General features: G+C 34.3%; 1 protein-coding gene and 2 long non-coding RNA genes across 4 annotated transcripts in view; 1 reads left to right on the forward strand and 2 right to left on the reverse strand.

Annotated features, from left to right (window-relative positions):
* Positions 1–1,991: 1,991 nt before the first annotated feature.
* Positions 1,992–5,597, reverse strand: LOC135137666 (uncharacterized). Its single transcript, XM_064067385.1, has 6 exons — positions 5,495–5,597; positions 4,874–5,413; positions 4,725–4,824; positions 4,563–4,670; positions 2,173–2,328; positions 1,992–2,127 (listed from the first exon to the last, which is right to left on the reverse strand). Exons 2-6 carry the CDS (start codon positions 5,080–5,082, stop codon positions 2,059–2,061), a joined length of 642 nt encoding a protein of 213 aa, XP_063923455.1. The 5' UTR covers positions 5,083–5,413; positions 5,495–5,597; the 3' UTR covers positions 1,992–2,058.
* Positions 2,376–3,482, forward strand: LOC135137667 (uncharacterized). Of its 2 annotated transcripts, none has more exons than XR_010281897.1 (3): positions 2,376–2,761; positions 2,820–3,369; positions 3,458–3,482. It is a non-coding gene; the product is annotated as an uncharacterized LOC135137667 (long non-coding RNA). The 2 variants fall into 2 exon arrangements; XR_010281898.1 differs by having other exon boundaries at positions 2,376–2,756.
* A 1,488-nt stretch (positions 5,598–7,085) lies between the features above and the next one.
* LOC135137245 (uncharacterized) overlaps positions 7,086–13,709 on the reverse strand; it is a 66,287-nt gene continuing 59,663 nt past the window's right edge. The window contains exons 3-5 of the long non-coding RNA XR_010281786.1: positions 7,662–7,799; positions 7,267–7,401; positions 7,086–7,211 (exon numbers count right to left, since the gene is read on the reverse strand). This is a non-coding gene — a long non-coding RNA (uncharacterized LOC135137245). The remainder of the gene's footprint in view (positions 7,212–7,266; positions 7,402–7,661; positions 7,800–13,709) is intronic.

The raw sequence follows: 13,709 nt of genomic DNA on the forward strand, positions 1-13,709 counted from the left end.
AATGTATTATTTCCTTCGAGTTTTGATCAGGGAAAACGAAAACAATGTACTTAAGTAAAAGGGTGTTTAATAATTGCATCATAATTAAAGACAAGTATGTCAGCTACATGGACTATTATATTAAGTACTTATGACTAAAACGTACATTTATCATTTGAATTTTCGTTGACACAAGAAAATAAGTAACTAAAATGAAAAATATAGAATCAATGAAAATCTGGAGACTTAAGTTTCGACCTTCTTAGCTTTGATTACTCATCAGTGTAGAATATTTCAATGGTTGTCTAACATTTGAAAGTTAACTAAGTTAACTTTATATCTCATCAATAAAAAAAATGACCTATGAATTAATTTAAACGTACATTCTGTCTGCATAGGATACATTGGATCTCAATTATAAAGAAAATATATATAATATATAACGTACAAATAAAATAAAAAATATGTTACTCAACCGTAAGCAACATTGCATCTTGAACTGCATACCTACCTTAAGTATTAAAAGTAAAAGTACAGTAGGTAGACAGAACTGTGTGTACATCGAGAACATTTCGTATTCAAGTAGGTGCATGCTACAAATTTTAAGTGGATTATTATTATTAGAATTAAGAAAAAAGTCATATAACAAAGTTGTACAGTTCTATAAGGACTAGACTCTAAAACTATTTTTAACTATACGGAATGTTCTGTTTTTCAAGGCGTATCTCAGCCTTTTTAAATGAAACACCTTACATATGTTTACATATTTTTATTGACCTCTTCTTTACAAAGACGGTTTATTTTTGAAATTTCGTTACCAGGTTCTTCTAATTTGCTCGAAATGTTTTTATAAGGAAAGGGTTCACAAAAAATTCGAACAATGTGGCAACCTAGCATCGAAATTTTAAGAATTGAACTGTCTTTGTAAAATCTAAGGAGACTGAAAAACTGGTCTCATAGAATTACGAAAATGTGATAGGATTAGGTTCAATTCGACAGTTTGTATACTGGGTGATTCAGTAAAGTACTGCGTAAATTCAACAGAGAATTATACAACAAAAATTAATAAAAAGTTCTAGTAAAACTATACGATCATTTTTTCTAATAATTAACTACGGTGGAAAGTAATAATATAATTTCAATTATCCACAAAATTTTAAAATTCTCGGATGCCGATATTTTAAATAATTGACCATGCTTTCAGTAACATATTCGCTATTTTTTGCTATATAATTCACCATTAAAATTATGTACTAGTGTACCAACATGTTTAAAGTAGAGTTGTAGAATTTAGTTACTATTCTCTTAGCGGAAATGAAAATTAACCACACTGGATGTCTGAATTTTTTGCATTTGTACTTATTGTTTTTTATTCTAACTCCTCAATAACTATGTAATAATCGTGTATGTAATAACCAACGCGCGGAATTGTATCTCATACGCTAGATCCAGTGCTGGCGCGGCGATAGTTTGATTACAAATATATTTTTTTTTTGGACTATATCAACATAATATAACATTTCAAGATCACAAATCTGTGGTCCTGTGGTTGAAAAATTAAAAAGGGGATCCAGTATTATTATTTGAAGTAATATAGAAGTGGTTTTTTACTAGCTGTAAACACTCGTAGCGACGCACTGGCTACGACCTTGTGGACCAGCTCAAAGCGTCCCCGCTGCTCGCCGTAAAACACACCTTACTTCAACTGGGGGATTGCACCGGTGAGATAATTCCCCGCGTACTGGTAATAACAATTTTAAAATGTGCTCGATAGCAAACATATTAGATATTTACGTAATTGAAAAAGTCCTCAAGTTGACCTGAATATTTTGTACACATTGTAAAATATTTCTACAATAAAGTTAAAATTTAATCGATAACAGCTGACAACGCCGAATTGTCAATTATACACAACGGGATGGATGGACTTTTTCAACTAAACATCTGCTATAAACGAGCAGCAGATTTATAATTTGTGTAAATTTTTTATTAAAAAATAAGTGCTTGCAATGTGCGTTTTAAACACTTTTTTTATAAATATGTTTTGCGATAAGTATGTGAATGCGCATGGAAATATACCTATTTGGTCTGACGAACTTCGCTTAATCGTGCCATAACGGCCGCAAAAGAGTAGAGATTCTTATATATCTGTAAATACGATTTAGTCAAAAAAAAAAACCTCAAACACCTTACCTTCATGCCTAGTTCGTAATTACAAGCAATACCACCAGTAAATCTTAACTTCAAAGGATTTTGTGCATTAATCAGCGATATTAAAATTGTTTTCCTGTTACTCAGATTAAATGATAGCCAACGAATATTATAGATGGCATCGCAAATTGCTTCAGTCTTAAAAATATCGTTAAATTATACAGGGTCATTATAAAATATTGTAGTCAACTCACCTATGAAAAACAAATGAAATTTTTCTCGTGCCGCTAATCACCAAAATGATTTGAACTGTTTTGAAATGTCACGAACGTCCAAACAAATCTGTCAGATGTGTCAAAAATTGAAATGCCCGGTTCGCGGTTTAAATTCATTTTAAATAGACACGAAAAGACGCCAGGCCAGAGCATTAAGGGTTGCAGTGTTATCGGGCATTTGTGAACGCCACTGCAATACATTTCAGTTTCAAAAATTGTAAATTGTCAGAAAAACGTTTAAGGGCTTTGTCATGAATTACACCTTGGAAAGTCGATTGGAGTTGAACAGAATAAATCATCTGGTCTGTTTTGCAAAGAAGCAATAATTTTTCAAATAATGAAATCCAAAAAGTGAGGTTAAGTTTGTCGAAACCAATGAACACGGTAATTATTTAAAAAATTACATTTTTATAGGTACCCTGAAGGTAAAAATTGTGAAAAATCACGTAATGGACAATGGCAGAGCAAGTCTTATCACAGTTAACGAACACTATGAGTACCTAATGAGTTTTTGCAGTAAATAATTTTGCCAAAGTTGTGATCCCGCGAAAGTTCTGTTTGTAAATTGAAAGGAATCGTCAAAATATTGGTGCAGACATGGTTTGTGACCGGTGCTTTTCTCTTGAAAAAACACAACTGAAATCCTTGATCTTCATCCCTACAATAGGTGAAAACTGCTATGTCCAAACATTACCTTCAGCTTTGCAGTTTCTAGATATCTGAAACATGCCAGATCTGCATAACAGGAATGTCAAAGAGGTTCTACCCAAAACACGCCCACATGGCCATCCTAATATCAAGATTTTTCAAAATTTCTATAAGAAAAAAGATGAAAAAACCAATAAAATTTCAGGAGCATAGTGTTAAGAGTTCTGTAGCTGATTATGAGATCTCTTGAAACAACAGAATGTTTAATAAAGATTTTTAACTTTCCTAATAGTAAAATTACAATTATTACTAAACAGTAAGTTGAAGTAAGTTTTAAATCAAGAGAATGCAACTAACACCGAAAGAAAAATGAAAGTTACTGAAAATAAAAAACTTTATTGCAGTACCTACATACACTTTCTACATCTAATTTTGTTTATTGATCACATTCATTTACTTGAAAAAGTATCAGGCCTATGAATCGTCGTCTGCTAACCACACACCAACCTTCATTGCGTGTGATGGTGTTTCTTCAAAAGCGTGAGTATTTTCTATACACCAAATTCTGAAGTTCTGTCAGTTGACATAATAGCCTAACAGATGAAACCAGGCTTCATCAGAAAAGAACGACAAATCGAGAATCCCGTTATCGTCCATATCAGCTTGAAACCAACTACACTACCCAACGCGGCAAGGAAAATCAGCTGGTTGCAGCTCTTGAACCAACAAAATCTTGTATGGATGGATATGTAACTTCTCTTTTACGATTTTCTGACATGGGCTGTATGGTACTCCGGACAGTAAAGATTTTTGACAAAGCTTTATTCGGACTTTGTTCCATTCTCATCCTTAAATCTTCAACAACGTCTTCACTAACTTGAGGTCTCCCCGTCGGTTTTCACTTAGAAATGCTACCAGTGTCGTTAAATCTGGCCATAATTCGCCATATAGCGTCTTCAAAGATTCTTCATCAATGACAACAGAACATTTCACTAGATACTCGTTTTTAGACGCCTCCACAGAGTACACTCCATCCCCATCCTCATTTAACACCCCATTACGGTAATAGGCATGATGATTGCGCCAAAGAACTAAAAAAATCATTTGTAACACTGACCATAGTTATTCCTCTCTGTTCATTACCTGAGATTACACAATGATCTGTAATTTTGATAAAAACTGTTTTTTGAGACACTTATTAAAGTTCTAACAAAGGGGAAGACAGCAAAAATGAAAACAAGACAAGTCAATTAACGCACAAAGTGAGGGAAAAACGTACCAGTACAAACGAAAAAATTATTGACATCTGACAGAATTTGATGAAGCGTTGAAACAGTGCAGCCGCTAATGTCAACTAATGTGGCGCTAAAAATAAAAATTCCAATATTAGTGTAATCCTTTCCACAAAACTGAAAAAGGCGGCACAAAATGTCACCAAAATCATGGCCTTCTTCGACTACAATATTTTATAATGACCCTGTATCACGTAAAATTTTTGGTTTATCTTACTTCGTTTTCTAATTGCTGGCCGCAATGAACGTAAATAATTAGAGTACTGACTGAAGTAAGGCCCCATATAAAATTTTGGAAATAAGACCAGTAACCGAAAAACTTGCTCTAAAACAGATTAAATTGAAAATTTTTTTAAATGTTCAAAAATTGCTAAAATACTAGATAACTAAAACTCATAACACTTAGTCCCATTAAAACTCCCGATGTGGCCATTGTTGGTATGAAATATTTTGCCAAGTCGCTGCCCATGTTTACCATTCTACAATAAAAATACTTAATTTAAAAACAAAAAAAAAACAGTTGCTTACTTTATGAGCGTGTTGATCTTCAAGATCATCTCGTTTAGTCTTTCTTTAACGACGGATTGGTATTCCTCTGATTCGAGTAAATTACTGTCGTCTGTATCTTCATAGTCGTCGACTATGCCTTTAGTATAATCCAGTAACATATACACTTGAAATTTTGCATGCAAAACAAAGTACAGAATGTTACTTATATGCCAAGCGTACTGACACATAGGCAATTATAGGAAAAGAAAGAAAATAAATTCCTTCTATGACGTATAAGGGATAGTATTTTTCGAACAGTACCACTGACAAGTGCGTGTCTCTTTCTTCACCAATAGGAATAATAAGAATTCCTGTTATCAAAACAAGTACCAGATGAGCTTTACCGAAGTTGTTTGCATTTTTTGATTCTCTCAAAATGCGATCTCTTGACTCTCTAAAAATGCTACCTTTTGCCTTTAGTGTAATGTTATGGAAACCGACTTTATAACACTGAAAAACCTCGGCGTACTTTCTCACAGCGTATCTTTTCCACAGTATAGTCGCAAAGTTTATAGTCACCTAGCAGATATAAAATTATGAATAAAAATTAACATAAAAATGTCTAATGTCTATAGTTGCTTAATGGTAAAAAAAACTTACTGCGACCACAGCCAAGTACGTTGAAACGTACTTAATTAGAAACTCCATAGAGAATTCTTTGACGAAAAAGTAGGTGTCAAAAAGCGTCAGGAGGACATGCAGAACCAGTATAAATAGTTGAACTATGATAAATAACCGATTTTCAAATATTTCCAGTCCCAAGAAATAAATAAGCGAGAGAACATCATCTAAAAATATACACTTCTTTATACCATAAAAGTGTTGTGTTGCTTCTTAAATAAATGAATTCAAGCTAATTTGCAATAGCATACCGACATGTAGTAAATAATTGGGTTTTACCTGATTGAGGTTGAAAACTTTTAAAAAATTTGTTGAACATTTTTTGTGCGTGTTTAAACACAGACTGTTTAGTTCAAACTGTAAACTTCAAAGTTACCTGTAGTTAGATGTGTTACGTACTTTATAGCCAAGGTTGGCATTAAGAAAAAATCGATAATTCGGTTAAACATAATAAACTGTTAAATTAAAGTATATACAGAATTTTATATTTTGAAGCATCCGAACATGCGAAAGCTTAACTTTTGATGCCCTAACTTATTTTTTGGTTTTCATAAGGCAAAAAAAATTTGCGTTATTTATAAAATGAATTAACTGGGTCATTTCATAACCGACAACTATCTCTGTTCTGTGCAGAAGTTTAAATGTTATGAACATTCGATTTGGATTTCTCGAAACTTTGACTATTAGGAATCACAATATGGTTTTCTTCACTACTGGCGTAGAAATGCACCGTTGTCATGCTTGTCTATGAGTTGTGTATTCTCTACTAAAGTCAATAATGATAATTAAATTTGACCAAGGTTAATAAATGGTCGGTAGTTACGCTAGACTTTTGGGGATGGGGTGAGATTAGAGAATAATAGCAGACTAATTTGTATGCTGTAATTCTAGAATCTCGAAAGTTGCTCTGTTAATCTAATCAATGCATATCATTACTTGGTCTTAGTACCCCTAATGATAGAAGTCTTGCCTAAATGCCGGTCATTTCCGGGTCAGTGGTGGGTCTTAATAATGGAAGGAGTTATTATTGACCAAGGTCAGTAATAAAGATTGAGGTTATGTAATGCTTGAGAAATGAAAATTGGCCAATATTACCAGATTTTTGAAATTATTTTCTTTTAGTTAATAAAAATTGTGACTTAGACCATGATAATATTAATCAGGGTCGCTTCTGGATAGTTCGCCGTCACCGCTTCGAGCTTGTTTTGGAGCCCGCCACCGAGACTTCCGCAGAACCGCTTCTAGGCACTTCCTTATTCGAATGCCGGACTGGCTATCATCCCTGTACATACTAGAAAACCTATAGGTGTCGTACAGTGGCAGCGTATGGGTTTACTTCGTAACAGCATTTACTTGCTCATAATTTTATGAGCAAGTAAATGTCAACGTGAAGAAATTCAAGCAAGTGCCGTGCACGGGCGTGTTTTACATCGCTCCGTTAAATTCGTATTAGTGCTGCGCTCAAAGTGTTGTGTTTTTATCAGTTGTGGTACCAATCTGTGCATCTCGTGGCTAGTGTTCGTTTAAAATTTGTTTCGTGTAAATCGGCCCATGGGTTCCGGAGTTATTCAATTTTAAAGGCTCCAAAGTACGGCTCCATTATCCTATTAATTGGCTTCTTTCGCTCGTTTCTTTGACGGGGCTTGGTGATAACAGCCAAGTCTCGATAAGAAGCCAAGTTTTTCGTATTTCCTATCTGTTTCGGGGAGATAGTGTTAATACCGGGGCTGTTTCATAATTCCGCGACTTACCGAGTCACGTCGATACTCATTTTCACCTTCTTTTTCAGCGTCTCTCCATCGCATGACGCTAGGACTTGTGGGGACCACTTCGGGCAGTACTGGTTGCGGTTTCTCGTTACCCCCGCGACACTTGGACCCCTCAACCTAAAATCAAAATTTTAAGGTCAGATTTGGCCTTCCCACGAAATTTGAGCGTCGCGAAGCCCCCGACGCGGCACATATTCGGACTCCCGGAGGCCTGGGGAGTCCGAATATAGCATTATCTCGACTTCGACGCCCGCGACGCCCTGTCCAGGAGTGCAAAACTCAGCCCCCTGGACCGATTTCGTCCGCGAAAAAACTTTAGGGTGTATTATTCGATCTCGCGAGCCACTTTATGACATCATTATCTGGAACGGACTCACCGTTTTTCGTCACGACGATCTGGACAATCCGCTTCGGCCTCCAGTGCTTCTTAGGATAGGGATTCTTACAGCTCTTCGCCTTTCTTATTCGTTCCTATTTTCGTCCTTATTTCCTGTTCGGGTGTAGTCGATTGGCTCCTGCAACGATTGAATTTCTTTATTAAGTATTATTATTGTCTCGTTTCTGTATTATAATTTTAACGTGCCATAGTTTATTTATAATAAGTTTTATCGTATTATATCCGTATTGTTCCCTTATTCGTGTTATTTGACAAGTATCTTTCGATACGAACCCTTTATAGAAGTGCCACAGCATGCCGGTGAAACCCATCAATAATAAAAAGGGGGGCGAGAAATCAAATCCCGTCCCCTCACCGCATGCAACAAGTCGGCCTAGCAACCCCCCCCCCCCTACATCTTTAACCAGTTCGCCACACGTCTGTGATCAGTGCGAGAGATCATTCCCCTCTGTCCTGAATTTGGGCACCCATAAGAGGACTTGTGGAATGAGCAAGCGAACCCGTTGCCAATTCTGTAAACTGAACTTTTTCAACTTTCAGGCGGTACGGCAACACGAAAGACGGGCTCACACCGAGCTATACCAGAAGGATCTAGCTGCTAGATTACCTAAGTCGGATGTCGAACTGTTTACCCTAGCAAGAATCGAAGCTTTGGCAAATTTTTGCTAATCACGTTTTGCAGCAGATCTTTTTTTTTTCAAATAAAAACATATGTTGTCCAAGTGATTTAATAGGTGTTTTTTCTGCTTAATTTAAAAGTTCAATATAATCACATCTGCTATGTGTAAAAAAAAGCCCACCACGGGTTTCAAGCATACCCTCGTGCCATAATTTCCTAATTAAGCCCTTAATACATAAATAGTTATTATATGTCCCTATTACATTTAATTTTGCTACCTAAATAATTTACTGTAGCCGGAGACTTTTATCAGCCGCGGAAATTGTTAAAGGCTTCGCCAATTACTTTGAGGGTGTCTATGTGTCAAAATCTAACTGCGGTATTAACAAATGTGATAATATCTGTGACGGGAATAGTAAAACCGTCGATAATAGTAAAAGTAATTCGTTTTGTGAGAATCAACATCCTACCACACCTGGCTGTATGCTTCCTGGCTTGTTGCATCTGTTTAGAATAGGTATCTAGTAGTGATGTGTTCAAGGCTGCCAAACAAATTAAGGTTAACTTTACTGCAGATCCCGGTAATATTCTGCCATTCATTGTAAAGGACTGCATCCTGTTTAAATGAGTCTCTACCATATTTTTACAACCTTATAGTAAGAAGTTATATGTTTCTTAATTGTTGGAAAAAGCTAAAGTTACACCAGAGTCCAAATCAAACATCATTGTCTGTTTACACAGGAAACGACAAATTATCAACCTCTAGCTATTAGAAACAATTTCGCAAACATTTTTCATTGTATTTTAGCAGATGTCTTACGTGGTTACATAGCCTCTCTTGCACGAAGTTATATGAATTTGTCCAAAAGTTGTTAAACAAATTCAATGATTATCTTCAAGTTGATGTAATTTTTACTGAGTTATCGAAAGCATTTAATGTAGTCGATCATAATTTGTCACTTGATAAGCTCAGCCGATTTGTTTATGTGATGGTTTTATTTGCTTTTTGAGGTCTATACTAACAGATCGTTCACAATATGTAGAGAATAACGGTTATAAATCCTCATAGTTCTTAACAACCAGTGAAGTTACGCAAGGGGCCATTTTAGAACCAATTTTATTTAATTTTTACTTCCCGAGCGTAAGCAAAGGAAGTATTGTAATCGAGTCCGTCGGCCGACTCTCTACTTTTACGTTTTCTCGATCTTTCATGACCCCTAGAAGACGAAGAAATAGGTCTCCCATTTCCGTCTGTCTGTCCGTCTGTCCGTCCGTCTGCCGTCCCGGATTTTTATTAGACAGATAATCTCCGAAAGTACTCGACCGATTGTTGTGAAATTTTGTACTTATATTAAGAATATCATGTAGATGGTAAAACGCTAACCAAAATTTGTCTAATCATCCCCACCACTAATGCGATGACGTCACTTCAAAATTGTACATAGTAAATGGGTTTTCAATTGTATAAAATAACATAGTCCTACACATGTAGTTTACAACTCTGAATCGACTTTTCACCCGAAACGTCCAGATTTTTGGAAAAAAAATCAAAATTATAAAACAACATTTTGAAATTTAATTTTTAATCTGCTAACCAGAATGATTTGAAATGTTGCAGATGTTTTAAGGCTATAAAGAGCATCATAAATCTTTAGTCAAAAAATATTTGCTTATCCCTGCAAAAACTTGATGACGTCAGCTCAAAAGTTTGTGGAATAAATCATATCTAAAATGTACAAAATATGATGAGTCTGTACTTGTGATCTATCACTCCGTTCATATTTTTTGGATTTGCATATACAGGGTGACTCAAAAAAATTAATGAATGCGTAAATTTATTTTACTGATTTACTCAGAAACTACAAAACCGAATGCTTTGAAATCTTGCAGATGTTTTAAGGTTATAAAGAACATAATAAATGTTTAGTCAAAATATATTTGCTTATCCCCTCCAAAAACTTGATGACGTTAGCTCGAAAGTTTGCCGAATAAATCATATCTAAAATGTACAAAATATGATGAGTCTGTACTTGTGATTTATCATTCCATTCATATTTTTGGATTTGCATATGCAGGGTGACACAAAAAAATTAATGAATGCGTAAATATATTTTATTGATTTAATCAGGAACTACAAAACGGAATGCTCTGACATCTTGCAGATGTTTTAAGGTTATAAAGAGCATAATAAATGTTTAGTCAAAATATATTTGCTTATCCCCTCCAAAAACTTGATGACGTCAGCCCGAAAATTTGCCGAATAAATCATATCTAAAATGTACAAAATATGATCAGTCTGCACTTGTGATCTATCACTCCATTCATATTTTTTGGATTTGCATAGACAGAGTGATTCAAGAAAATAAATGAAAGCGTAAATTTATTTTACTGATTTACTCAGGAACTACAAAACCGAATGCTTCGAAATCTTGAAGATATTTTAAAATTATCATAAGCATGGTAAATGTTTGATCAAAATGTATTTGGTCGTCCCCCCTAAAAAAATTATGACGTCACCACAAAATTTTGCTGAATAAATCCTATCTAAAATGTACAAAATATGGTGAGTCTCTTCTTGTGATTTATCATTCCATTCAAATTTTTTCGATTTGCATATACAGGGTGACTCAAAAAAATTAATGAATGCGTAAATTTATTTTATTGATTTAATCAGGAACTACAAAACCGAATGCTTTGAAATCTTGCAGATGTTTTAAGGTTATAAAGAGCATAATAAATATTTAGTCAAAATATATTTGGTTATCTTCTACAAAAAACTGATGACGGCAGCTCAAAAGTTTGCCGAATAAATCGTATCTAAAATGTACAAAATATGATGAGTCTGTACTTGTGATTTATCATTCCATTCATATTTTTGGATTTGCATATGCAGGGTGACTCAAAAAAATTAATGAAGGCGTGAATTTATTTTATCGATTTATTCAGGAATTACAAAACCGAATGCTTTGAAATCTTGGGAATATTTTAAAGTTATTATAAGCATGGTAAACTTTTGTTCAAAATGTATTTGTTCATCCGTCCTAAAAAAATTGATGACGTCACCCTTAAATTTTGCTGAATAAATCCTATCTAAAATGCAAAAATATGATGAGTTTGTACTTGTGATTTATCATTCCATTCATATTTTTTAGATTTTCTTAAGAGGTGGTTCAAAAAAATTAATGAAGTCAATTTATTTTATTGATTAAATTAAAGGCAACACTTATTATTAGTATTACACCCCAACCAACCCAATTTGGTAGACACAAAATTTGTTAAAGGAAAAACTCGGTTGAAACATAAGGGTAGCACGCTTATTTACACCGACTTTAACATTACAGACCTGCATTTGTTTTATGCCCTCACTTGGTTCCGCGAATGTGAAATAGACATGTTTATAATCAACCAATTGTGAATTTCACCGTCAAGAATTAAAATAAAACCCAATGTTTTATGTAATAAGCGGAAGTCGAAGCAATAAAACCGATGGTCGTTTTGTTTACAGTTTCTCTGTTTGACTCTCACGTATGCTGTTACGCTTGTCATCTTAAATTAATAATGTTTATACATAAACGATTTTCAGTTGCCTTTCATATTACTAGACAGCGGATTTTTGTCGGGCTACATCACGTTTAATCGGTACTAATTCCATAAATATAATTAACGATTTATTAATCAAACGGCTAAGTAAATGAGAACGGGAATTAACAGCAGAGTGCAACGAAACAGCGTTATTCTAATCTCAAATAAACGAAGTGCAGTCCGCAACCGCAATGAATTCGCATCCCGTACGAGCCGTACCGAGTTTGGCCTTGCCTAGCCCGACAGAAATCCGCTCTCTAGATATTACACACCGACGCCGTATACGTGAGTAAATTGTTTCGTTATTTTATTGATTATAAGAAATCAATATTCAAAACGACCCAATTCATTTTCCCGAAAATTTGGGAATACAATAATTTTATTCTTAGTATTACACTACATCTATCCCAACTGATATACGTGTCCTTGCAAAAATGTTGATGACGTCATCACAATTTTTTTTAAATTCCAATTACAAAAATGTAATGAGAAAAAAAAAACACAATAGGCATGCAGTCGTCAAGTTTCCGACAGCGAGGGACGTACTGTCTAAACTCTTTAGACCAATTTTTTTGTCAATGATGTAGGGCTATTAAAAGAAATTATGACTGCCTTAAACTGCAGAAAGACGCAAATAAATGTATGCAATGGGGTTATAATGTAACAAATTAATAGTTAAATTACAAAAGCATGTTTTTCGCGCAGAGAACAATTATATAATAGTGTCAAAATACAAAAATTGGTTGAAAATGATTTCGACAGAACTTCCCTTGCCCAGAAAGTACATCATATTCCGAAGAATTATTGTATGTATGTTCAAGTAAAGGTAAAATTGGTCGAAAGTTGTTTCGACAGAACTTCCCTCGTCCCTGAAGTACAATGAAACATATCCAGCATTTGCGAAAAATTATAAAATTTGTATGTGAATTTTATTTTTTTTAATGAGAATTCCTATACATTGAAATAAATACATGTAAATGTGTAATGTTAAAGTAAATGTAAAGTAGCGTCCTACGCGTATGTTTAAAATGAGTTTTTATTTTAAAAAAATTTGTGATGACGTCAACAACATTTTTGCAAGTACACCTATATCAACTTGGATTGATGCAGTGTAATACCAATAATAACAGTATTGTATTCCCGAATTTTGAAGAAAATGGAGTGAGTCGTTCTTGATTTGATCAATAAAATAAATTGATTTAATCATTAATTTCTTTGAGCCACCTGCATAAGCAAATATACAAAAAAAAAAATGCAATTTTGCATAATTCAGAGAGTATTTATAGAGATGACGTCATGAATTTTTTGGGAGAGGGTAAATGAATACGTTTTGTAGTCTTAGCAGTTAGTAATCAATTTTATGTGTCGAGTGTAGAGTGCTCAACTTCTTTCACTTTTGTGATCTATGTTTCGAAAATATCGCTGTTAAATTTGATAGCAACTTTTAATTGGTGACTTTAATGCTCTTGGTTTTTTCAATAATAGTAAAGATTCTAAATATAGTGTCGTAGCAATCGGTCCAGTAATTTCGGAGATTATCTGTCTAATAAAAATCCGGACAGACGGGGCACAAGACAGACAGACGGAAACGGGAGACCTATTTCTTAGTCTTGTAGGGGTAATGAAAGATTGAGAAAACGTAAAAGTCGGCCGACGGACTCGATTACAATACTTCCTTTGCTTACGCTCGGGAAATAAAAACTTATAATTTTAAAAAGGCAGACTATTCCTAATTGTATAAGGCCTGGTTAGCACTAATTGGAATGTATTGTATGCCTTTTTTGAAAATTTTGAAAATACCTGCGAGGCGTTCTACAAAATACTGTA

The sequence above is a fragment of the Zophobas morio genome, unplaced genomic scaffold, assembly GCF_036711695.1.
Source record: "Zophobas morio isolate AGI-343-1 ecotype UQ-CSIRO unplaced genomic scaffold, CSIRO_AGI_Zmor_V1 ptg000029l, whole genome shotgun sequence".
NCBI classification, from domain to species: domain Eukaryota; kingdom Metazoa; phylum Arthropoda; class Insecta; order Coleoptera; family Tenebrionidae; genus Zophobas; species Zophobas morio.